Here is a 27,646-nt window from a genome sequence, read left to right as displayed (position 1 = left end):
CCGGGACTCGATGTCCCGTTCCGATCATTCGTTCCGAGTCCCCTCCTAGTTTCACCATGTCCAAAGTTGAGCATCGAATAAACTCCGGACAAACATTTGCATGAATCGAAATTAATCGTAAAGTCTTAATTAAATTTGATTAAACCAAGTGTTCCTCTCGAGCCACTTTTCAGTTATACGAAATCGTTATTGGAAAATTAATCACTCGAGTTCTGAAAATTTTGCATTCTCCCTTCTTCTGCCCTTTTCATCATGCGTTAACGTGTTAATTGAGTTCAATCAGCGACGATCTTGATATGTCTTCTGCGGCGGATTCAGTTGGGTGGTCCTTAGACTCGGTTTTTGTATTATATCCAGGAACCATTATTGCAGGTACTCTCGTATGGTAGATTTTAATGTTCGGATTAAAGTAGATTTTGGTGTGATCACATAAATAACTGTACTGTACTTTCGTCTCGTTCTATTATATCGCTACGTTGAATTTTGTGATCAGATAGACTTTATTAACGCTATTTAACTCTCATAAAGATAAAGAGTGTTTCTGTTTATGAGAATCATTAACGAACGCTGATGGACAGAATAGGAGATAACGCAAGGGGGTCATGCTAATTGGAAATAAATGCGTTTCGGATGTTAACCTCGGTTTAAGAATATAATGGGGAAAGGTTTACATGGCAAACATTCTGAAATTGCTTGTTAACATCGATATTACCCTTGGTCCACAGTTACACATGTGTACATAGTTGTAACTTATTTATCTTTTATTATTTCGATTTGTCTCGTTTGAAAGAAGTGACAGGGAGCTTCTGGGAAGTGTGTGTTATTTGTGTTATGCAATCACTGACCGAATTAAGGCCGTTCCTCAGTTGTAAAAACGTTTGTCTTGCAAGGATTTCTTAGTAGCAGAATTTCGTTCATAAAGAAATACTTATTATTTTCGGTACAATAAAATGTAAAAAATTATTACATCGACCATTCTTCTAAATTGAATGGTTTTTTACATGTTTCATAAATTTCCCTATTTTAAACATTTCTTTAAAGTATCGTAAAGCTCGGCGATCAACTAGTTTATCAGTCTTCATCTTATCAGTTAGTACGAAGAAGTTGGTTGAAACCTAATTTGCCTTTCCACTGATTTGCTATTCTCCGAGCGTGCCGCGGTAGAGTTTCTAACGTTAACTGACCCAGAGCAAGACGACATCGGTTGAACCAGCAAAGGAAGTTGTCCAAGGCTGGTCAGGACGGCGAAACGTTAGATCGCAAACCAACGCCGATGTGGTGTGTGAGATTTGCAACATAGCAACGCTCACACATAGACAGCGAAACAGTGAGAGTGAGAGAGTAGCCAAGGTCTCGAGCGACAAAATATGCCAACGGGCGTGATCTTGACCTACAGAGGGACGAGCCCCACCGGCAGATGTGATTTTTGCCACGCGTAACCTATTCCCCTCCCCTTCGCAATTTGGATACGAGCTCCGGATAGTTTTCTCTCTTTTTGCGCTCGGCTCGCGGAAAAAGAGAGCCAGAGTCTGCACGTGGTCTGCGTGTTTCAATGTCTCCGTAGTTTGCTCTCGGCCAACACCGCACACACCGGTCACAATTGAAATGACGTACGAGGAGTAGTTGATGCAACTCGACGTTGGCATCTCGACTCTTTCCTATTCCTCCTCTCTCCGCCACGTGTAAATAAATTATAACGATCGTACACGCGCTGATCAAACAGACGACGAGCCGCGGAATCCCCGACTGCTATATATTTAGGAATTTTTCCTTCACTTGTTTGCGCATCGTGATCTATGAGAACACCGTCAATGGGATTCAGAACATGATTTATTCAGATTCTGGATTTTCCAGTAAGAGTCTCTGTATACATATCATACATTTATTAGTAGTCTTCCGTTTGACGCTTGGCATCGATTATTTAATTATTTTAATTGATCGAACGATGTCTACGTTATCGTTATCGATCGAATCGTTGGCCCATGCAACGAAGAGTGGGTCTGGGGCCGGTGTAATACACGAGGGTGGTTAAGGTGGCCTAACAAATAGTAGGTCGTGCCAGGCTGGGGCCACAGATCTAGGTCGATCGATAGAGCTACGTACCTAGCGGTGCGGAGTCGCGTCGGATAAATGGGTCAGGTACACGGAGCCACGCGCCGTTTTCATCCTTCCTGGTTTCACCCCGCACCTTTTCGCCACGAGTCGCGACGCTGCACCGCACCGCACCGCGCCGGGCTGATTTTCCTCTTTCTTGGCCCTCCGCACGTGCCCGGCGCACACAAGGCCGTATGTACCTGTTGTAGTACTTGGCAACCGCTGCTACTTGTTGAGATAGAAGGGGAATGGAAAAAGAGAAGAAGAAGCAGCAGCAGTGGCGGCGTAAAGACGATAGAATGCGTAGGAGTAAAGAGGAAAAGAAGAAGAAGGAGAAGAAGAAGAAGAAGAGAGTGTTCTGTGACGACGTTCTTGGCCCTCTCCCACTTGGTTTGGTCAAAGGGTGGGTCACTCTCTATCCACCGGCGAATCTGGGACAATGAAACCGGGGCAGTACACGTGCACCAACACATCGTTGCATCGCGCATGCAACGCGAGACCCGTGGGTGTCTGCGGGCGTTCGGGACGTGCGCGCGCGCACGGGAGCGTGCAAAATCCGGAGACCTTGCTTGCTCTGTAGAGAACTTTTCTTGGTCGAGGGACGTCGCTTGCACGTGGATGGAGCTTTTGTCCGATCGAACGCACATTTCAGGGACGTTGCCTCTCTCGGTGCTCGGAGAATCAACTTGCCAGCTAATTAGATGACCTTAGATCTACGAGGGCGGATTATATCGGGCGGTCGAAGAGGTTCAGACATTTGTAACGTGGCAATGAACCAGCCCTGCTGATTCTATTTCGAATTCAAATTAGAGGACGGATCGTTACGAGTTTTCCATCAAGCTTTCTCGTTTCCGTCGAGTGCATTCGGGATTTAATTTTCCTTCGATTTCCGATTGGCAGCACGTTTCGTTGAAAGTTTTTCGATTTTTTTGAGAAATGTTTCGATTAACGGTGCATATGCGTGTACACCGATATTTGGTAACGAAGATAGAACGTTACCCATTCGTCAATTATTCGAGGACGGTAATTAAGTTAGAGGAAATTATTGCAGAACTTGATAAAGTAGCATGTTTGATAAATAGTTGTCCTGAGATATTAATTGATGGATTAACAGACGATTGTTTAACGAACGAAGAAATTAAAGATTTAACTCATTCGTTTAGAAAAATATATTTTGCTGATTGTATTTCCTTTAATTGAACAAGTTAGACTATCTCTTAATTACTCAGAGACAAATTGAATCAACCGAGTCAGCTCGTATAAACGACACGTTTGATTAACGATCGTCCCGGGGTATTAATCAAGAGATAAGTCTATCTTCAACAGTTTTCCAGTCATACAGTGCAATCTTTTATATAAATGAAATAGTATCTCGATAGAATCATATCAGTTTCCTGTTAATTTATCTCAGAAGATTAGAAAATTCGATGAAAACCTATTATATTTTAAATGTGAAGAGCGTATAAGATTATTTCCAATTTTCTTTAATAGTTCTTTATTTCGTTTATCTGATTTTGTGCATAGTTTTACAAAAGACAGAATATATGTTCTATTGCACAAAATATAATTACACACTTGAGATTGTATATTTATTTCTGACCCGCTGTAGGAGAAAAAAAAGTAAAACTCCATTGAATTCTTTCATCAGAACTTTTGTACTAGCCGTGAATTCTATATTCATCGGGCGAGGGTGGTACCGTCGAAAGAGACCGACGTAGCACCGTTCCGCGACCATAAATTCCAAGCAGCACCCCGTGATCGGGGGAACCGGGTCAGCAAATAGGGTCGACGTAGTCGAAATCAGGTTGTCCGGGTTGTCTTGCCGCGGAATCAGGTCGCTCGATAGAGGCCAACCGACTATGTATCCGGCGGACTGACCCCGCTGTTCGATTCCGTAACCCGGATATCGTACGAAACCGGATCAGTTCTACACGTTCTTCATGGGGTGTGCATGTTACCTGGACCATCTTCCAATTCCTTTTCTCAAGAGGCATTACAGCACGTTGATAAATAAATAGGATTCTAAATCATTCTCGAACCTAGACATCTCTTTTTACTTCTGTGAGAGGTAAACTGATGATCGATTTTAAACCAGTTCGTTCATTTAATTAATGTTTCAAGTGATGTAATTACTGTAATAACGATTCGCAATTAGGAAGCGAGTTTCCCACAGTAGGGTCTACTATTATTCACGACCAGCGTCCCGCAATTCCTCCCTTATTCTAAACGCGTGTACGCGAGCGTAACACCCCAGCGTTAAATATGCCGTTCGAAGCTCTCGTGGAAAAGCGTGTGGAGCCCGGAACAGGAGAGCCGGCTAGCAACACCTTGGTTTCGCGTGGCCGACCTAGTTCTCCGTTCCACGGGGATGCCGCCCCGAATATGGATCAACGTGCTTCCCGACCCATATAGCGAGAAGTGCATTACCGTTTCTGGGGCAACCGCGAGCGTGCACCGGGGCCAGGACAGGGAACAGCCTCTCCTCTTTACGTTCGCCTCATCCAGTCCAGGTCTGTTCGGTGTGCTCGCTCCGGGGACAAATTAGATTCGAAGATGAACCGGTGTATCCTGTACGTAGTACGACGCTTCTTAATTGAATTTGCGCTTAATAGTCAGTGATTAGGCTTATACGTATGTGTGTACTGGGTAATCCAGATTGAATGTTAGAACAGAATTTGCAAATCTTCGCTCGATTACTCGACGGGCTCTTGATTAATTTTCATTTTTATTAGCACATTTTGCTTTAAAATAAATGGAAGAGTCGACAGTGTCGTTTTAGAATTAAAATAAAATAATAAATAAACGGTCTTCAGATTCATCGATTCGGCACGTTCAACTTCGTGTCGCGCGACGCGTCCTTCGTTCGAATGAGTTCTTTAACATTACGTCATCGGGCAATGATAAAGCGATACTGCGGATCGTTAAGCGGGTGCATTCCCGTTCTTCGGTTCTCCGAGTCTGATCACTGATGATAGCCGCGTTACTCTCATACGTGATACGACTCTCATGCGTCGCTGTGGAAAAACGTGAATAAGAAAGAGAGAGAAGGGAGTAGAGGTACGATCGATCCGCATTTCCCACGATCGAATTTCGTTTCGGTTTTTGTAAACGGGCTCGGCTCGCCGGGTAATTAGCACGCAACACGGACGGGGAAAAAAGAATGCGACATCAAGGAAGATTATCCCCGTCCACCTTGATCGGTCCTCCAAGTACAAGGTAGCCGGCGTAGTTATTCAGAGCACTGGCATCGGGGCAATTTACTTTCTCTTTCGTTTTTCTACAATGTCTCTGCTAGCTTGACGCGCGGCGTCTCTTTAATTAAGGCGACAGGTAATTAAGGTTTGCCGGATATTCGCGGTTTTTCGAGATCAATGATAATTGTCGAGGTTGTCGGAGATAGAGACTTTCGAGTCTCGGTATTGCGTGATTGGATGCTTCCGGGTCTGGATTCTATGTCTCCTTATGGTAGCAATATTTCAGTTACCAACGGTTTTTACTACATTTTTTCTTATCGGAATTCATTATAAAAATCCTCAGAGCTCTTTTCTCATCTGCCAAAGAATAAAATGTTCTCATTCACGATATGAGACCGGTAATTACGTTCAAAGGAGTCAATTAACATTATAGCGACTTCTACATGTGAGACAGCATTTACTGAATCACAGCGTGTCGGTGGACTTTCACTGTACTTGCATCGCGTACCGTCCAATCGAGGGAAAAACCCCGACACCCCTTCAATCAAGTCCCTCGTTAGAAAATCCAAGAAGGTAGCAACCGCAATTACGGTGCTCCGGCGATTATGTACCGTGCAACAAATCCTTCTCGTCGCGTTTGTTCTGTTCGAATCTAACGGTATCCACGGCAGCTCGTGGTCCCTTCTTATCCCCTTCTCAGCGAACCTCCTCTGCTCGTTTCGCAGCGAAACTCGCCTCGCTCCTCCTTCTTCGTTTACCTTCCATTTACCTGTTGCAATTGTACGGTACTAATTATCGACGGCTCTATTCCGGCCCGACTTTCATGCGTTCGACCTTCGACCGATGCGTTGCCACGAAAACGGGACGGGGCTCTCGTGATCCTACCGTGAAGTCTTCGAGAGAAAGAGAGAGATAGAGAAAGGCAGAGGGAACGAGAGAAAAGGAGAGAAGGGTGTCACTTTCGAAATACCGTCTCCCTAGCTGTAGCTAGGCTGGTCGTGTTACCTCGTGCGTCATTCCTCTGGGTAACGCGACGTTTCACTTTCGACTCTCGATGGTACCGCTCTGAGCGGAACGGCTAAGTGGCGGCCTTGACTATGTCGTTTCGCTTCGAGCCACCTCCACGCGAACGGAGATATCGCGATCCCCGTGTCCTTCGTCGGTGTGTGCAGACGTTCGTGTGCAGCACGCCCGTCCCCGTCGTCGACAGGGCCGACTTCTGTTCCGCGTGTCAGTACCCCGACAGGCTCGCTCACTCCCGGGGCCTCGAACTCTCTTCAGCCTCTCTCGCATGTATGAAAGTTATACGGGAACCTGGAGAAAGAGAATGTTGCCCGGTTTCGATTCTAGAAAGTACGCTGGCTGTTTGGACACTTCCTGCCATTCAACTATCACCCTCTCTCTCTCCTAGACAGGAGTAAGGGTAATGCATCTCTTAGATCGTTTTCAAAATTCCAAGTTTAGACATTCAATCCAGTTTATCGAAACGACACTCTTCGTCGATAGTTGCGATTTATGAAATGTTAAATGGATGCGCCAACGATACCGAATTCGCCGTATCGATTTCTGGTTTCCCAGAGTTGCTGACATCCGATCGACGCAGATAACGAGGAAAATTTACTCCCTCATTTCCCGGAGAGTCAGAGGTTCTATCGATTCACGTAGTGTCGGATGTCGGAGCATCCGATCTGCCAGCGATCCACTGTATTAAAGGGTGTCTTACCCCGGAGCAACAATATGCTTAATGAGTCAACCCTCCAATCGGATCAGAACTGATTCAGATTATTTAATTAATGATTATCCTATAAATCAATAATTATAAGAAATCGATTATAAGAAATCAATGAAAAGAGTTGTCCGAACAGCAGGAAACAACATGTGGAAAAACATTCGCGAGGAAATAAAATACCCGAACGTCATGTAATTGCGATTAACAATTTCCACGAAGTGATATTGTGTGATGGGAAAGGAAGGAGCCGAGCGCTCGGTTCGTGATCGAAAATGACTGGGTTACCGATGCACCAGCTCTGAGTACACCCGCGGCGCGGTTATCGTTGCATCTTTCACCGGTTTTCTCGGAAAACAGTCGTTTGCACCGTCGTCCGTCAGAACATTACGGTAAAACGCGACGGCTGTTCCACGGATAGGAATATCGGGCTTGGGAATACATTATTTTACGTAATTGTAGAAGCGCGAAATTCTCGGAACTTTCGGCGACGACCTACTGACGCGGTTTACGGGCGACGGTCTCGCATCGTCGCGGACGAAGACCGGCGAAAAAATGAAACTTCTCAGGTTTTAGAAATTTGCGCGTTCATCCACTAATCTCGTTGCGTTACGACGACGCAGCGCGGTGTGTTACGTGAACGCGGAACCTAATGATGCCCATTGTGTTTCCTACCTCGTCATCAAATTGATCGTTTGCCCGTCGGTGTTTGTATGGTGAAGCGATGCCGGTAATTTGTTAACCGGAATTGTTTTTAGTCGGTACTTGCCGTATTTTCACGGTAGAGGAACAGTAAATTATATCGTACGGTTCTTGAAAATGCGCTACGAATGCCCAACGAACAATTGAAGTTATCTTTTGTCAAACAGATCAATATTTTTAACTTCCGATCGGATGTCTCGTGAGAAATTTACGTTTTATTTAATATATTTAATTGAACTATGTACAATGATATAAAATACGAAGAGGGTTCGAATATGTAGCAATTTTAAACAATTTTGTTGGTGGACCCCGAAGGATTTTGTGGATTTTCAACGGTTGGATGTTTCAGATCCAGAAAGCGGCGACCCAGCTCGAGTAACGACTCGGAACGATCTTACAGCGGTTGGAGCGAGAGAATACCCCATGGATGCGGTCGCGAGGGATGTCGTACCAACGAACGCGGCGACTGCATGGACGAGTGCACCGCAGCGCTGGTCCTCATGTCGCTTTCATGCTCGCCACACAGTCCTCACAATCCCCTGCCACTGCACTGCCAACACAATTACGGTTAGTATCATCAGGCAAATGGTAAACGTTAGTCTTTTTCATCGTGACGTCCTATAATAAGTCGTATTCAATTATACGTCGCATGAGAAGTGACTGAATTGTAATTTGAAATCTAGTGCATATAGGAATCTATCACATTCTATTAAACGGTATTTACCAATACAATCTTCAATATTCCAAACACAAGTATAGACAATCATCGACGGGGGTATTGAAATAAGACAAGAATTAAACTTTGCCACAATGTCTGGTAAACGACTCTATCTAATCGTAGCTCGAAGAAGAGATTGCGTACAATCGCTCTTCAATTTGTAACGAATTATCAAACCGGTTCTACGTAAACACGATATATGCAAAGAATATTTGCAAGCTCCCGCATTAGTTTTTCCATCGATCGCACCCGTAGATTGATATCAAGCCCGTTTAATAGGTCGGTTAATTAAAATACGTCCCTCTGTTCTATCGATAAGGTTCTTGGGGAGGTCGGGGAGGCGGAGGTGGCGGCGTGGTCGTCGGCTCACCAGGAGTCGGTGGCACATCGAACAGCAGCAGCAGCAGCGGGGCTTCATGGCGGAGCGGCACCCCCAGTCCGCCTCTGAGCGACGAAGGGGCGCCGACGACCGGTTCGTTATGGCCGACATCAGCTCATCCCTCGCACAATCAGCAACATTACCCTTACAATGCGTCTGGCTCGTCGTCGGGCAGCACCCCGGGTTCGACCACCACCCTTGACGAGGGTATAGTGCCCGATTACCTCGAGGAGCAGCACCCACGCAAGAAGAAGGTGAGTACGAAACCGTCTCGTTTAAACGCTGTCGATCGATCGATACGATTCTTCCTTATCTGATAAATCTGAGTGCACGCGTCGCATCCGTGCCCCATTGCAATTCCATGTAATCCGGCGAACTTGGCCTTCGCGTAGCCTAGAGCATTATCTGTCTCTCCATTATCGGAGATATGATTAAGTAATGGATGGCTATTGTCTCTTGTTTTTTTTTTCGCTCTCTATACGGGGTGACGTGTGGGATTAGTCAACGGTGGTCATCGTTATATTTAGATGATTACGAGCGTGGACGAGGGAAATTACTCTTGGGGAAAGTACGTTTCATTACCGTACCGGAAGACAAGTAACAAGAAAGTTTGTCGTTAATGAAGATGATTGTAACGAGATTTTTCACTTGCAACGAAGGGAGTCTCAAACAATGCTAACGTCTGCAAATAATTTAATAGTTGAGATTTTAAATTATGTTACTCGTTAAGAGTTTTAACGCAATTACACGGTGCATTCTTTCTTTGATTAAGCTCGTTGATGGACGCGAGATCTTGAGCAAGTGGAACGGGTTTTCAGAGAACGTAAACTTTCGCAAACAATTTACATTATCCACAGTGTATCAGTCTGGATTCTCAAAGATAGCTTAAAATCATCTCGAGGTCATGAATCGCGTGCTGCATCCCGTGCGAGCTGCGTTATGCAACTAGTTGGCTTTATCGTTCTTGTTGATGTTAATTAAATGTAAGCTCCCGAACGCGGAAGAAGCTAAGTTCGGCCAGATAAGTCCCTGGCAGGCCTTATGAGCGATTTAATTGTGCATTCCAGCCACGGCCGGCGATAACCTTCGATAGAGATTCAACAGGATCTCCGAGGTTTACGAAAACGATAAGACCGACGTCTGCGTTATTAAGGAATCCTTGATACACTCGAAAGAAAGAAATAATGAACTCAAATCCTAAATTTATCTCCTCGCGCTCTAATAAAATGAACGAGCTTGTTAATTATTTTATTTTTCACGCTATTTTCATTGTATGTGAAATTTAATTTACAACCAATTAATTAACGCTTTAACGCAGTATATTATTATTATTATTATTATTATTCATCATTAATATACTAATTCATTTAATGAACTCCACAATTTAGCAAATACGTAATTCATTCTACATACGTACATACGTGTATCCTAGAGGAAAATATTACAGGATTGAATTCTCGTGACATTCACTTTTCGCAATCTGTTCGAAGATAATTATTAGCTTCTAAAGATCAACACGTACCTCCCTCAAATGATTTTCCATTTTCATATCAATACTGGTTTGAAGGTGTCGATGAGGAGAATGAAACAAGCAAAACGCGTTGCACTTATCTCTCAAGGATTACGCAGCATCTGTTTGCTACGTGTTTTACCGGTATCTTCAATGTTTGCTAAACAGTTTCTCCATTAGGAAACGCGTTATTACCGTCTTCCAGAAATACGAACAGTTTAAGTTCCTGACAGCTCCACGTTCTTAAAAATACCAACGAATACGTTCGTACCAGAGGACCATATACCTCATATTATAATTAAATATAATAATATAAAATACATACTCCGGGTCGTCGACCCCAGCGTTTCCTAAATACTCCGGCTTTTACTTCGCGGAGACAATAGATGGTACGATTATAGCTTTTAACAAACAAGATTAGCTCGATCGTGCATTCGCGCATGATGCTCGAGCCAAGAGCACGGGGCGGCATGGTATCGCGATGACATAAGCTTCGACCGAGCCAAGGATGTAAACATGCGCGGCGATTTTCGGTATTTCGTAAGGCGGCTAACGAGTTGAACCTTGAGGTATTATCGCCTCGCTCTAAACTTAGGCGCGTTTCAGCGAGCGTGCCGCCGGAAAATCTGTCCGACCGGCTCTGAAAATAACCGCGGGCCAAAGCTTGAGAGCGCGAAACGGGAGCCGCCTCTAGTTCCCATCCAGTAACCTTTGCTCTCCTTTTCTTTTTCCAGATCCGGGCGAAAGTGAACCACGACCCGATCGAAAACGGGCCAGCGAACAACACCGTAAACGAGAGCGAACAGGTGAGTCCAACTTCCGGCTTCACGATTAACTCTTCGTAACGCGGTCTAATAACTCGACTAGTTCACTCGTTTACATAATCTGTTCATAAATCTTGCTAATCGGATTTTATTAAGTATCGAGCATCTAATTCATTATTTGCTTATTAGTAGAAATTATCAGCTAAAAATAAATAATCTTACAAGTTAAGATGTATCGCGGATTGACTGTGATTTATAAATAGGATTATGACTGGTTGGTAAATGATTACCTCCTGTCTTAGTACAATTTAGCTTTACGTTATTTCATCGTTCCGATATTCTACTTAGGTTTGACTTTCGATGAACGTTCTGAAATCCATGTCCTTATTACTCACGCTTGCATAATCGATCGGCTTTCGATCACGCGTCGTCCTTTTACGAGGCCAGCTTGAGAAATGCCAATGGAGCCGGCCGGCTCCGTGTGTATGTATATATTTCTCGATGATCGCGGAGAACGTTCGTAACCCAGTTAGCCGAAGGTTCCTACTACTTTCACCGACCGCGAAGTCGACTTCTGTCCATTCATCTGGCCTCCTCCAGAGGCGGAGGACCAGCGGTTCGGTCGAGGTACCGTTTCACGGATCCCGCGTCCAGCGGTCGTATTATTTTCGAACACTTTCATTGGCCAGTAACCCAGTCATCGTTTGCATCAGTGTGCATAGCTGCACCTACTCGCCCCGATTGCGCACCTGACCCAGTTGACCGACTTCAGAAGAGTCGGTGATCAAGGTCATCGGGTTGGCTAGATCAGCCTAGACTCACCGCGAAAGATCGCGTTTACTCAATGATTCGCACTGACACGAACGCACGATCTGCAGTAACTCCGTGGGAAACTAGCATCGAATATAAACTCATTTTAATACCTGTTATTCGATATGTCTGCCATGGCCGATTTCAATATTGATCTAGAATTGATCGATTCAAAATTTCTAAATGGATCAGGCTTATTGATCTTCTTTCGTTATTTATATATATCGATAAATTGCTAAAAAAATTATATTTTTGTTTCTATTGATGTTTATGTACGAAGTCGGAAACGGAAGTGATCCACGGCTCACTCGTTTTTATGACGGCACTGCCACTTCGCTGGTAATTATCCGTTCCGGTGATCTAGTGGTATTGGATGTTGATTGGCAATTGAATGAGATTACGAGGCGATTATATCGTAGTTCGAGTAGTTCGACCGGTTAGATAGCTGGGGATGGAGGATGGCTTGTTGATCTTCAATACACGTGCAGTGAAAAAAAGGCTTCGTATAATAAAATATAATTTCAATACTTCGTATATCGCGAATTAAAAAAGTTTAGATCACAGATTCTTCCCACATTTTGTTTTCTCTCTTCTCTCATATTTTCCCTATACCTAAAAAGGAAAAATGTTGAAAGTGTCTAAGAATAAGAGTTAGGGTAGGTTTGTTTATGGATGGTGCGTCGGATCAGTGAGGAGAGAGTACAGGTGATTGATTCCGTGAGACTGATCTAGGTGAATGAAAGTTATTCGTGGAACTTGGCGACTGGAATAGCTTGGAAGACCTTCGAATGCAGAGCTCGCGGAGGAAACGATTATGTCGACTGGTTGCCGAGAAGTTTCTTACTTAAATCCGAGGAATGAATTTCACAAGAAAGTAGCATTCGTCTTTTCTAATATTAGAAGGGATTAAAAAAGAAGAATCCCGACCCTCGAATCATGTGTGAATTCCGTGAGTTTCGTAAATATTCAAAAACGTTGCAACATGGTGACACGTGCGCGGCTGTATCGAAGTCCTCGCGCGATGTTCTAGGTCATTTGGTGGCCCACCACCCCTAGAAACCAAGGTAGGTCGCACGCGAGTGGAGTGGGTGGGAACGGAAGGAAGGAAGGAAGGGCGACTATCAAGGCGCGGGCCTTGACCACTGCCTCGAATACGCGTGTGTCTGCACATTCTCTTTCTATATCAAGGGTGAGCAAACCGCGGCCCTTTCGATTCGTCTCGCGCGGCCCTTGACACCGACGTTCGTAAAGTAGTTCGGCACGACGTAGCCGAAATAATTTATGCCCTACGATCTCCTTGACTGAGAATTAGCCACTCTGCCTGTATATAAAGCGTCGTGATGGCTAAACCGGTGGCGAAAGAACAGCGGAACTAGAAATAAATCTTCCGGCGTGGTGCGTTCTAATGCGCTCGGCGCTCGCACGAAGCTGGGCAACACAGATGCATCGGCCTCCACACGGATATTATTTCGCGCGCGTGCAGTCAGGGCCACGGTGACCTTAACTACCTTCTCCTACTCGTCCGGAGAGCCACCCACCGCGCCGCGCACCCCGCTGCGCTGCACCGACGTTAGCGGTGGTGCAGGGCAAGGGGAGAGCCACGTGCCACCGGTGACGTCACGCGATGTGCACTGCGACGCGGTGCAACGCCGGCGTCGCGCCGCGTCGCATCGCCTCGCCTCGTCTCGCCCCGGCTCGGGTTCTCGATTCTCCGGAGATCTGGGTCCATGCGGAGGCGTCTGCGTCCCGGCATTTATTTCTGCGCAGCCGTACACCCCTTCGCTGTTCTCTCGCCGAAGGTGAAGCTTTCGAATTTCGAGGGGTTCGCGACGGAAATAACTCGCGACCGAAGCGAGTCGCCGAGCGTGCGACTCGGCCGATTCTCCGCTCTCTATCGTCGTTAGAAATTGTGGAAAAAGTAAATTACATCGATCCTGCGATCGGACACGTCTCAAAATTGATGCTCTTGCATGTTCGCTTAAATGAGATTTGAAAATCGCCAAGCGAGAAGCACGCTTTACGTGGAAGAAGCAAATCCTATTTTATAATGTCAAAAGTAACGTTGGAACCCTTATGAAACTCGATTAACTTTTTAACAGTAAAGGAGTAAAAGGTCTCATAATTTCTTCGATACTTAATCAGTATCTATATGGTGAAGCGGATTCAAGGTCGATCGCGCATCATCCCCACGGCGAACCAAAGATTTATCTAACTCGACTATCTATTTATATGTCAATGCGCTTACAATTAGCCTGTTGGTCATTTCACTGTTTGAAACGCTCACGGGTTTAGCGGTGCGTACCTGTCAATCAATTACGTAAACCGAGCCCACCGTTTGCATAATTCGAGCAAAAGGAAAATTATGAAAGTAATCCGTCGCGAATCGTCCTTTTGTAGCAGTTCTCCATGATTGACGCATCGCGTGATTTTATCAACAAGTACCCTAAACTAAGATCCAGAAGTGGACTTGGCGATTATGTCAAAGGGAACTTATTACGAGTAGAAAGAAATCAAACTCACTGTTTCGAATCTCCGGGTCCTTTCAAACGAATTTAAAACTTTGACCATGGAAATTGGTCAGAGATGATTTGGGTGGATATCTTCTGACGCGCGTGGAGATGCGGATGCGGATGTTTCGATTCATTGCCAACGGCGTACGTACGGACATGTACAAGTACGAAGCTTGGGACGTACGTATCGTGACACGTTCGTCCGTCTTACGTAATAACATTGCGTAAACTTGACGTTCACCGTAACGTTTGACGAGCGCATATTTCCGCGTGCCCGGCAACAACGGCCAAGCCTATTAGAGCCGGGCCCGATGTGTAATTATACATTCTAATTCTCTTCCTTCGTTCCTTTTTCGAACATCATTATAATTTCGAATCGCATCAGCGATTTATTCAAGAGTCTTTGCTCACAGTTAGATAATGACTAACAATAAGTAAAATTCATGAGTTCAAGAAAATCTGTTGGACTAATTTCATTTTTATTCCTGTTTTTTTTTTATTATTTTAACGCGTAATATTTTCTGGAACTCTACGTAAGAGTTGAAATAATGTGATAGTCAACACGTTTGTTTTCATAACAACGTGTTGCCCAGTGGAAATTTTATTGATATTTCACGGTGAATTACACGCCGGTCCATAACGTGTAACAATATCGTTAATAGATTTCCGGTGGTAATTTCCGCGATTCCGATTACCTTCAGAATTCAGTCATCATCATCAATATTCAGATATTTAGCTAAGGAAGTGGGAAAGGAAAAACGTCTAACGGTATCAATTCAATGAATTACGTAGAGAACGATTCCATTGGTAATATACGCGATGCCGCTGACGTAGTTGCGTGGCACGAGTGTCGGCGGCCGTGACATCGACATTACGTCTACGAAACGCGTTCGATTCTCTTTGTTCTGTTGGCTCCGTCTTCGACGAATGTTTTTGTTCTCCACCCTGACGCACATTCGATCGAGTATTTGAAAATATGGCTGTATATCACCGAGACGCTTGTCACATCGCCGAGACACTGTCTAACGACTTCACGCGACATGTACATACATAATTACGTAGTAGATAGGAGTGTACGTAAACTTTTAATAACGTTCAACGGTCAATCGGCTCACGAAATCGCGCGCGTTCAACGTTCTTAATGTCGACGCGATATTTAAAGCAATCGCGATGAATGATCGGTTCTAAAATTAGATTGTTACATGAGTTGTTCAACTTCAGTGACGTGATATGGTTGTCGATCAGGATGTTAACGTTAGATCATTTTTGGCAGCCTTTTTAATGACTCGCGTCACGTTAATGACACTGTTACAATGGAGTAATCTGATTTATGGTCATAGACTTCCTCTTCGAGTAATACTACCGAGAAAATTGCATGCCAAAACAACTAAGAAACGAACATTATTTCTTGTATTAGAACATGCAATTTTCCGTTTATAAATTTGTTTAACATAACCAGTCGGCGTAGTCGTGATCCCCGTGTTACCAAAGGCCGTCAGATAAGATGGAATGCGAATGGCTAGAAGACAATGCGTACAAGTTCTTTGTAAGGCCAAGAGATGTTATATGTATTCATTAGAGCATCTCCTTGGAAACTATAGCATTGGCGACCTTGTAAGGTTTGACGCGGCGCGGCTAATGAGCAGAAGTAGGGAGAGCGGTGTTGCGCGTGCATGCGAGATATATCAGACATTAGAAAACTAGTAGCCGCCCCGAACGTACGAGAACATTGTTACCACGGCATTTTCCATCACGAGACCTGTCGATCTCGCGTTTCCCGTATGAAACGCGACGCAACGCGCCTCTTCCTATACGGCGCGGCGCACGCGACGACGACGTTATCCTTCGCTGGGCGTCTGACCAGTCGCGGACCTATACTACGTGCCTGGCTTCTTACCGGCGAGAGTCTGATTGGAGCTACTTCTCTATACTTTTTGTTACCATTCATTATTTCCTTTTAAGATCTCTACAATGTTTATACAACCTTAAGTAAAGACGCGTTTTACTGTGACAATTACGTAATTTCTGTAATACAAATTTAATTCATTAATGAAATAGCAGATCGTAGCTACTGAGATAAATGGGAAAAGATAAAATCCGAAGGAAGGACAGTTTTAGAAGAAACTTTTTAATGATTAAATACCGAGAAACGATAATGAAGTTAATAATTGTTATCAATATGGTCAGTTGGACGTATCACGCGTTGCAGCTTGGTAATCTTTCGTCGACACGAAAATTGCATATTACGCAATCGATTGTGTAAGAGTTTATGGCCTGTGATGGATCCTCTGCTAGTTGAGATAACTTGTATTTCATAATAGATGTATAGAATCACATATGCGTTTACTAGAATTTTCTAGGAAAGTCAATCTTCCACTCTAGCTGGAAAAATCGATGATCGCATGGTAGATGACAGCTTCCTTCTGGCTCGTTTTATGATAATTTAATTAAATGATAAATGAAATAACGCGTAAAATATAAAACTTTCAAAAGAATAGAAAGTTTACGTTTACACTTCATAATACTTCTTTAATTAAACACATTCACATGAATTAATTATGCAACTCTATGCTACTCCGCGTGTGTAATTGAAATAAGAGATAAAGATATTAGGAAGGGCTTAAGACGTTTAATACGATTTCTCTCCTTTTCTCGTTGGTAAAATGAAATGCGACAAGCGAAAAGTCTTTATTAGTAGCGCACGTGTATAGCATGACATTACGTTGTGTAAGGAAAGCTCCTTAACTCGCGGAGTTTAACCTTCTAAAACGGCACTGACATTAATGCTATGTACCAAGTAACTTCGTGTCTATCCTCCTCGTTAATTAATAATTGCTTCCACGAACTGATACGAGATAATATTCAGGAAAATAGAGTACGTGAGGTGGTTGCTTCACGGTGGCGCTCGAAAGGCGGATATTTCTTTGCCGCACTTAAGGATTAAATTTGCCTACACCTGATTCCGACCGCGAGCGAAACGCAAAAGAGCGAAAGCGCAACCGTGCGATTAGCATTCAGTTCGCGAACGCGTCTAACCGGTCCCATGCCGGGCAGGTATGATTTCTCTCATATGAGGAACGATGTCACGTGCGTGCACAGGTACGCGTACACTCCCGTTCACAACGACCGATCCTCCGCGTTTTAACCGAGATATCTGCGAACTTTATGAGACCCTATAGGAACGTTGATTGTACAATTCTAAAGGGCTGTTCGAACTGAGATAATACGAGAATTGTTACTTAATTATGTCAATGAAAAATAGACATTTTATTAGATTATGCTCTTTATTAGCTGTCTGAGAACTTCTGAACGATGGTGTATGTACGTACCCCGACTGGCAATGGGGGAACGTGTCGATCGAGCAACGGTGGCCTGAGAATGGTTCCTCTTCATTCCTCCGTTCCTCTCTTTCTCTCTGTCTCTCATTTCGCAGGGGTCCTCGTTAGACATTTTCTGTCGGGCCGGCGAGAGAGGCGAGTCAAGGCCACCGTTCGCGAATTTCAGCTGGTTACCGAACAGCTGAGTCTCCCGGCTCCCGAGGTGGGGATAAGATACGGTTCCGACCAAGTTGTCCTAGGTCGAGATGTTTTTTTACGTTCGCCAAATGTACGCCCAGGCCGAGCTTCCTTAACGAACGATCACGATGCCTCGGGACCGATAGGCCATCCCGTTGCTCGCGTGCCTTCCTTCCTCTTCCTCCGAGCTTTCTACACATACATACATACACTCGCTCCGCCGTGAAACGCGGAACCATGTGCGCCGCGCGGTTCTCTTCACCTTCTGTACTACCGCCGCGCCGGTTTTGAATTCGTCACGCGTAAGCTCTGTTCTAGCCAAGTGCGTTCGCATTTTGTCATCAATGCGAAAATGCGTTTGTTATTTTTCCTCCGACGTTTATACATCCACTAGTCTATTAGTGAAATCGCGCACACGCGCGTTTCTTTCTATTTCTATGCTCCCGCGATTCTACGCGCCGGTTTCGAACTCGTCGCGCGCAAGTGCTTTTGCGGCCGAGCACTTTTCCTTTCTGTTTCCACGATCCTCCCGCCAATGCGATACGCGTAATCATCGCGCGCATGCTTCTCTCCGTTCGCGCCTTTCGCCTTCTACTTCTACCAGCATCGAACCGCGGATCATTGCCGCGCATGCTTTTCCCCTTTGTATGTGCTTCGTTCTCTTCTACTTCTACGATTCTTCCGCGGCTGCGAATAGCGGCGGAGAGCGCGCAGGCGTGCTATCGACCGTAACCCGTGGACTCTACCTTGACCTCGAACAGCGAAGGCGGACAATTAAAGGTATTAAGGGCCTTGGCTGGACGAATTGATCCGCCTCATCAACGCCAAAATCGATCCGGCGGGCAGCGTTTTGTTCTGCACAAATTCCGCTTCTACTTAAGTCCTGAACATCTCGTTTTTCAATGAAGAGAACTTTCGTCGAGTGAGAATGTTTAAGAAGTGAGGACTCTACAGAATTAGCAACATTTCTTAACTCGATTCTGCTTGAACAGAGAACGGTAGGCGGTCCAGTAACAGCTTCGGTATACGTGATGGGGCGTTTCCGTGAGACGGCGAACACGTGCACGATGTATGATGACGTTAGCATGTAGTACACAGTACAGTACAACTTTACCGTGCATATAATATTTACAATATCCCGTTGAATCATACACCTGTGGCAATAATCACGCACGGTGCAAATTCGATCATGCCAATAGCTGCTGCGGTAGTTTCAAGGGTGCTCGTGAAAGTTACGAATTCATTCGAAGACTCGTTGAAGTACGACAGGCTGAAATCGAGCGTTAACGAGCCGATAAACAGTTTCGAGGGGCGAAATGAAAACGACGGGTAAAATCGCGTGCGATCATCGGCCAGTTTTACGTAAACGCGATTTGGACACCGATCGAATCGCAACTAACTTTCTCTCGTATCGATCTCAGGTCAGAAAGTCAGATATTCCACCGTGGGGACTGGCGTTCGTCCGTCCGTTCGTCCGTCCGTGAAACGAGCTTATGAAAGAGGAATGCTCTCACGCGAAAGGGGAAAGTGTACAACGAGGTCCTCGCCGCGGCAGCGTAGTGACGCGAGCAGAAATGCGTTTTCCCTTTTACTCACTTAAACTCCGGCGTCGTCGTCACCGGCTAACTCGCTGTGAAATTTATCCGCTGCCTCTCTCGATCGTTTTGCATTTCCTGCTTCGCCACGTACGTAGGTACCACCGTGTATACTCGCACGTTAACGCGTGACGCTTAAACTCGCGCTTAACGGCTCATTAAATTCCTCGTCGCTCGGCTGTTCGCACAATGGGCCTCGTTTTCCCTGCGGAACGTTATTAACTATCTGACAGGATATTTTTTTTTTTATCATCGTGACCACAGTTTTTAATCCTTTCTCGTCGAGAATTAAACAAACAATTTAATAACTTTCGTTGTACATTAAAAGATCGAGGTATAAATCTTTATTATGCATTCGTACTGAGGCATGTTTCGATTTATCTGAGGGCACTTTTACGATCTGAAAATCCATAAAACTGTTAAAAAGCGTAAATCGATTGAAAAGATAACGAATTTACGATTTTAAGATTAATCAAATGTCAGTAGAGGATTACGAGTTCGCATTAAAAATAATTTTATTGAAACAGATAACATTTAGATTATAAAAATGAAGTCGACAAATTTTTATGGCTCACTTACTACATGAAAGCGGACCGTAATGTCTCAGATGAGTTGTAAATGAACACATAAAAAACAGTATTCATTGCACAAAATAAAGAACGAGTTGGATTTCGCCGTTACTACGAGTAAAAAATTTGTAGTTGAAAAAGTGGTGTATATAAGGATTTTAGAAACTCGTGAGAATCTCACCCTCTTCCCATGGCTCTTATCTCTTATCTCTGGGTTAACGTCAGAACTGGTCGCGAGAGGCGATTTTCATCTGGTCAGAGGATAAGGCGGTTCGTCCGGTAACTGTAAACTGGTCCTAAGACCGCGCCCACCGCGTTGCTCAACTTTGGTAAGCCGGGGAAAACCGGTGTTCCACCGGCACAGCAAGGCCGTTAACAGTGCGGCGGCGAATCGATCATTGTCACGCTCGGCCAGCGAAATCCGTGGCCAGCTGATCCGTCGAGAAAGGATTCAGAATCGCGTGGCTGATCGGTCGTTTGTCATGCCTCTTTTTTTTTCTTCTTTCGATCGAGTCTGAGATTTTCTCCCGGCGAAACGTGGAGACGATTCTATCAGCCGGAATAGGCATAAAGCGTTTCCCTGTCGCCGAAGCATTCAGATATCAAAAGCAGAATCCATGTCGCAACTTTTACTTGCAAGATTTATTGCTGAATCAATTTTTCTCGAGTGAATGGAAATATTTTTACGGTGGGAAGTAATGCAAAAGTGAACAGTCAATCCACGAATAATCGAGATTAAAAATGATTCGACCACTTCGAAAGACTGAATCGAATCCAGTATTCATAGGTGAGTTTGGTATTCGTACATCATCGGTGGCGATGTACATATTTCATGGAAAGTCGTTTGTCGGTGAACAAGTTTGGAAGTAACCCTGTCCTAGGGTAATATTATCCTCAGTCTACATTCGCATATCCTTTCCCTTCGTTTATTTAACTGTTCCAACTGTACGAGGCATTAATCAGCTGGGAGCTCGTAACACCTGTTCAAACATTTGCGGGAGTGACCTTGGTTTTTTATTCGCTACGTTTAATCCGTTTCTCCCGTATAATTGAGGTATCAGAAAATCTGCACCGAAGTCTGCCCGAGAATGTAAACCGTACGTATCCGTTTTAAAAATCTCGTGAGACCTCCGCTACAATTTTAATTAATTCCATTCGTTTCGAAAGTTGCACAGCGGTATATAATTATACTTCGCCGTTACTACGAGCTCTGTCTATCAGTTTCTCTATTTTTCCTGCCAGCTCTCTTTTTGCCTGAATAATTTTTATCGGTAATAAGCCACGACTTATCGCAACGAGTTTCAAATTTGAATACAGATATCATTTTTCTTAACGTCGCCTTATTTGCGATGTGATTTTGACGATGTGTGTTTAACTGAAACGTTCACTAATACGCAGAAACAAATCCACGTGCAACGTACGTCTGAATCGCATTTTATTTTTGCCATTTCTATGGCCCGTGGCATTTACCTCGGCGGGATCCAATCAGACTCGCTTTTCGCACCGGTTCCAAGAATCATACGCAGTTTCACAATTATAGAAGTGACCAAGTAAATAATAGATCGGCGTTTCTATAAACATGGAAAGCATGCCAGCCATTGAGTCTAAATATTCTGTGTTTATAATATCAGAAATATCACTTTTTAAATTGCTCATTATTAACGTTGTTATATGAAGTGGATCCTCGAGCGAGGGTCCAGACTGGAACTCGTTAATGAATCGTGCAAATATCAAATGTCTGAACACTCGGCAATATTAGTTCCCCGAACGTCGACGCATAAAAATCGAAAGTTCAAATACTACGTTTTATCGTCAATTAGGTGAACCGATCGGATTTATTATTTAACAAAAAAGAAATGTTATTTATCTTTTTTCGTTTAAGACTGCCTCGAGGTATAATTAAAGATTCCGAAGCGTACGTGTCTCACGAGTTCCACGAATGCCTGTGTCGTGGATTAATTAAAAGTATGAGCCGTGAGACGATGCTCGTTGACGAAAAGCGTGTTCGGTAACGGTATCTACCAGTTTCGGATGTTCGTTCGCCATTTCTTAACGAAACGTAATTGTCTGGAATGTGGCCACGAAAACGAGGTAGAAAGCAACAGGGAACCGAGATTTCAGCGAGTTCACTGCTCGCTGAACTGGAGAACTCTCGGACATCCGTGGTTTTAAGCTATACGGTATTTGCTCTGGCGAGAAAAGTAAAGTACTCGGGGATATTTTTAAAACGAGGCTGGAATTTTTAATCGCGTAGTGTCTGGTATCGCGTTAAAAATTTCTCGGAGAAAGAATAATACTGTAAATTGTAGAGAGAACGGAATGATATATCTACTATACAGAATTGCAGAACACAGCAGTAACGTTGAATTACTGAGCAGCTTTCATGTATATGAAAAAAACATGAATGCAACAATGATCGAATTTTGTAATTTTGTATAATTCTTAATACATGACTTGAGAAGATTTTAAAGTTGAAATAACATTCAAGTTCGAGAATATTATTTAAGATATACAATAAAAAGTATGCAAATTAAGAATTGTAGAACATGTAGACAATGTAGGCAGTTGCAAGTCACGTATAGTTTAATCAAAAAATGCCAAAACTGTGTATTAGAATATTAGAAATCATGCGTTAAAAATTCCTCATGAGGAAAACAGGCCGAATAATTTTACAATCCTTACTTCTTTGTAATTATCATGTTTTCTAATAGAAGTTCATTGTTCGAAATATTAAACACAGCTTTTTAGTACATGTCTTAAACTTTTGGCAGAGATCTTATTCATACAAGTTTAAGAAGCTTAATAATGTATCAAGAATGATGTGTGGTTATTAGAAATAACGAAAATGCAACGTCTAACATTTTTATCTATAATTACTGCAGTGCCTTTGATTCTGGGTATAATTTGATGAGTCGCGATATAAATAATTAATGTTCCAATTACAATTTCAATTACTCCAACGGTAACAATACGTTCCTCTGCTTTCTTCTCGATCGAGTGAACCAGTAATCAAATCGCTGCGAAAGTACAACCGAGCCAAGTTAATTAGGATAATCAACGCGGAATTAATCTCCGTTGGAAAGTAGAATTGCGATATTATTATGCTAATTTGTTCCCATAACTAATCGCTCTCGCATAGAAAACAAACGTTTGGATCGAATTAACAGTGTTTATTAAATCGACATTGTAAAAATGAATTTAACATCGATGTAAGTATAAATGCCAGCTGCTGCTGTTACCGCTGCTGCGCAGAAGAGTCCGAGCATGAGTAATCAAGTCGCGTTTGTTTCTGTCTCGGATCTGGAGCGATTTTCAAACGCGAAACAACGACTCGTCCATTTTTATCGTTGGCACAGTGGGCAAGGTGACCAGCCGGTTTCTACAGTGTGACTGGAATGTACCCCGTGTCAAAGTCAAAGTCAACGATAAGACGATAACGCTCGAAGGGAATGACCGACGATTCGCGCGTCACGTCGCGAGCCCCCGGCCTATCTCGTTATCGATTTTCGTTATCGCGCTTCGCTCATCGAAACGATAAAAACACGTTGCATTCAGTAATAAAAGAAGCATGGGAAATGTGCGTGGTCGATGATCTAGCGTCATCTAATGTTTCGCAAAGACCCTGTCGAAGACAAGACGCACGCCGCGTTGGTGGATGTAAACAACGCAACTGCGCACGCTCGCTGCTTCCCTCCTGCACTCTTGCTCTCTGAGCCTCTCGCTCCCTTTATCTTATTTCCTCTTTGCGTTGTTCTCCTTCGGATCTACGGGCCGAGCGACCGTTCCTCGACGACGGCGCAGACCTTCATGATGGCGGCGATCACGCCGGTAAATCGGGATTCGTCGTATATCTTTTAAACGACCGATCGTCGTCCGTTAACGGGGAAACGAGTGGTTTGGTAACGCGGAACGATTAAATTTCTGAAAAACCTCTCCGTTTCGGAATCGGTAATTCACTTGACGATGACAAGGTTCGGTAGAGTGTAAACAGTTGAATATCCTGGTGCAGTTTCATCGTGACTCACGGATGTTGAACGCTGCTCCCCACTCTCTTTCTCTCTTCTCGCGCGCTCCAAACCGATTCTCTCCTTCTCTGTTCACCGTGTCGTCGACCTCCGTTCTTGTTCTTGCTCGGGAATTGCGCCGAATCTACCCCGTCTCAGCCTGCGTTTCTGTGCGCCACGGCGCACATTTTTCACCGCTCGAATTTTCTACGCATTAACGGCGCGGAACAATGGCCAGACAACAGACCAACTTTTTGCTCTTTACGCGCATCTATTATCGCCGATACCGTCCGCCGAACGGGCTTCGATAAACAATAGCATGCTTTGACGCGCGCGTACACTTGTCATTCAACGGTGACGGCGTTCACAAAGCCGAGAACGTGGAAAAACCTCGAGCTCATTTTTTCCATCAATAATAATAGTCTCTCAGTTATACCGTCCCATTCTTCAGGACGAAACAAACATCGAACGAAACATTGTACGAGTCATCGCGTGTAACTTTCTTTTATGACGCGCCACATCGGTTTTCGTCGTCAGCGTCGGCTTATCAGCTGCCTCGCGTTCCCTCGCGCTTACTCCAAAAACTTTCTAATCTCTGGACGCGGGCTTCGCACCGGCCGGCCGGCCGGCGCTCGCGCGTCTCAAGCAAATACGTTCTTCCCTATCTCTTCACGGATACCCCCATAACAAACCCATGGATTTTTCACCCGTCACCCTGTATACTCCACGTTCGTGCGTAAAGCATTCGTGTGTTAAGAAGGGTCAACGTCCGACCCTCACCACACGCCACGGATCGACGCGCCAACACACAGAAGCCTGGTTTGTTTTGGTTTCCCGGGCATTACCCTCGCCTCCCCACTTCTTCACGGCCGACTCCTCTCTCTCTTTCTTTCTTCCTTCCTTAACCGAAACCGTACATACGGCCATCTTGCTCCATCTCTTCCCGACCGCGCGATACATCCGATGTCGCGCCATGCCACACCGGCGCGGAGGCTATCGCGTGTACATGGTGACGACGCGATCTCAAAATGGGAATTGACATCGAATTAGCGTGACGTCAACGAACGTGTTGCCGTGGTAGGTAACGTAACGGAGAGACGGTGTACGGGGGACGATGTGTCCCTCCTACGCAGCCGTGCGTCGACGCGCTCCATACGAAATTGACAATCAGGGCAACGCGTGAATTTGGAACGATTGTTAATTTTGAATTAGGTTTGTTCGATCCGTGATGCGTGAGAAACGTCGCGAATGATCGAGGGAAGGCACGCGCTGTTTCCAAGGTAGCGTGACGCGGGGAGAAAGCGAGTGGCCGCGTGGAAAGCAAGTAGTAGTTTCGGATCGATTTTCGCGTGCCCCGCGTCTCGCTTTTGCGTTGCGTTCGCCGACGAACGGTGAATTTGCTCGATTCGCTTGCCGGTTGTGTCTCACGAGAGAACAGAACCGCTCTGAGCGCTCGTCCACAACATGCGCGCACCGAACGTACTTACTGTATATATGTATGTATACAAGCCTGTGCTCCGTTGCGATGGAAGCGAAACGAGCACGCGTTGCGCATCGCGGGGTGGAGACCTTGCCTGGAATTTTCATTCGCGGGGAACACGTCGCTGCCCCCCGTTCTTACTTAGAGTTACACGATCGTATGCACGGTCTAATTATAAGCAATTCGTGGCAACGAGAAACGAGCGCGCAAGACACGCGTGCGTGACATTATCGGGTAGATTCCAGCGAGCGTGCACTGCGTGGCCATTGCCGCGTGCGCACGAGATGCGAGAACGATAGGACAGATAGTCGCGTGACTGTGACCGAAGTTGTCGCCGCAGCTAGGGTAGATACAGGGATTTTGGTATATTAAAAAAATCTCTTCTGTTCTCTCGTTTTTAAGTATAAAAAGTTTCATATTTGTTTATAATATTAGTAGCAGACGCAAATAAATTTCAGATCTGTCCGATGACTATAATATTTGACTCTGGATAGATAGAATAAGTAATTCGACTGTATTAATACGATTTATCTCGGGTTTGCTTCGTCGTTTATAATTCCGGACACAACTGCAACTTGTTACACGCAGAAATTTACGCGAATGTTAGGAAAAGAGTATCTTACAATTGGAAATAATCCCGAAAGATTCAATTAACTCCACAAATGCCTGAGCTGTACGCCACGGCGATTCGCAAAGAAGTGCGATAGCTTTGGTATTAATTGAATCTTTCAGGATTATTAAACCATTTCGCTTACACAATATTTCGAGAGATCTTCTATATTCCAGCTATTTTAGTAAAGGAATGGTACTGTTCGCTACGGAATAATTAAATCAGTATCTGTGACGCCATGGAATTTGGCGTATCGTTCGGGAACAGGGATAATTAACTTGTTTTGCGCGTCGTGCCTTAGTCTATCTTATTAGTTGCTATTGAATCAGGAGATCATTCTACAATAATTACAATTTAAAGTCAGCATAATCTTCCACAGACTGCACGTCCTTAAATTTTGGAACTGTTGAAAAAGGAGGAAATCGGAAATAATTTGTGCGACACACCTGCCCGGATAGTTGCAACAGCAAAGTCTGTAATTGTTGCAGCTATCCGAGCACCGGCTATACACTATATACATTCTACTGGCAACATCGTATCGTTTGCTCGCGATGCACCCACGGACGACTCTAGCTCACTCGGCAACCCTGTCGGCCCGCTTACTCATCCCTGCCGACTGAAAAGACCGCGCAAACGATACAACCGTGTATATATATGTATACATATATGTGTGTATACGTACCGAGAAGAAGATCGTCCTCTCTCCCGACTGCTCCGCTCTCAAGATTTACATCTCTCTTTCTGCGGCCCTCACGTTGCTCCTTTTGGAGGATCTCTCGCCAATGGGACGGACCGTGACCAATTACATCGGTCGTATTGTGTGCATCGCGTCGCGCACGATGCAACCTATTAACACAGCCTAGTGTACATGTATATACACAGCGTACGTACGCTACCGTGTACATACTACCGTACGCGGGCTTCATCGTTTCCTTTTTCTTCCTACGAAACTGGTCCGCGAACGACTATTATGTGATCCACCGATCAATAGATATTTTACACGATCCGTTTGTATACGCGCACTGGATAGATACTATCTTAAAATCATACGAACGATTAATAGATTTCTTCTATTTCGTTTTGTCGGAGCGTTTCTCATTCTTTTATTAATCTCAGCTTCTGGTTTAAAAGAGGTTTCTTAAATATACGATCTATCTAATGTGCTTCGATGATAACGGAGGACAATTCGTCATCCAACGGTCAACGACTATCGGTGATTATTAACGTGACTGAAAGTCGGAGCGTGCGAGAGGGAAAAGGATCGGGTCCGATTTCTTTGGTACGAGGCACAAGGCAAGGCAAGGCAAAGCAAAGGGAGGGCATTGCCTGCCAACCGGCATAGAAGGTCTGTGACCTCGGCAATGCCTATGCTACGCCGTGTTGTACGCCGTGTGTACCGTTCCAGAGGTGATGTCACGATCGGGAAAGGTCCTTGAAGAAGCGAGACCAGCTTTTCGCGACTCCGA

The 27,646-nt window shown here is 44.6% G+C and overlaps 1 protein-coding gene and 1 long non-coding RNA gene across 3 annotated transcripts in view; one reads left to right on the top strand and one right to left on the bottom strand.

Moving 5' to 3' along the window:
• The window catches only part of Glut4EF (Glucose transporter 4 enhancer factor), a 70,576-nt gene that overhangs the window by 34,869 nt on the left and 8,061 nt on the right, over positions 1-27,646 (top strand). The window contains exons 3-5 of the mRNA XM_018025380.2: positions 8,066-8,283; positions 8,754-9,067; positions 11,058-11,129. Coding sequence (XP_017880869.1) covers positions 8,066-8,283; positions 8,754-9,067; positions 11,058-11,129 — 604 coding nt within the window. The remainder of the gene's footprint in view (positions 1-8,065; positions 8,284-8,753; positions 9,068-11,057; positions 11,130-27,646) is intronic.
• Positions 11,138-16,781, bottom strand: LOC113464396 (uncharacterized). 2 transcript variants are annotated; one of them, XR_003389242.1, is made up of 3 exons: positions 14,418-16,781; positions 14,200-14,345; positions 11,138-12,509 (listed from the first exon to the last, which is right to left on the bottom strand). It is a non-coding gene; the product is annotated as an uncharacterized LOC113464396 (long non-coding RNA). The 2 variants fall into 2 exon arrangements; XR_003389243.1 differs by lacking the exon at positions 14,418-16,781 and having other exon boundaries at positions 11,138-12,132; positions 12,206-12,509; positions 14,200-14,409.

The sequence above is a fragment of the Ceratina calcarata genome, unplaced genomic scaffold, assembly GCF_001652005.2.
Source record: "Ceratina calcarata isolate Rehan_Ccalc_2016 unplaced genomic scaffold, ASM165200v1 scaffold351.2, whole genome shotgun sequence".
Lineage (NCBI taxonomy): Eukaryota > Metazoa > Arthropoda > Insecta > Hymenoptera > Apidae > Ceratina > Ceratina calcarata.
This window is presented reverse-complemented; position numbering and strand designations above follow the sequence as displayed.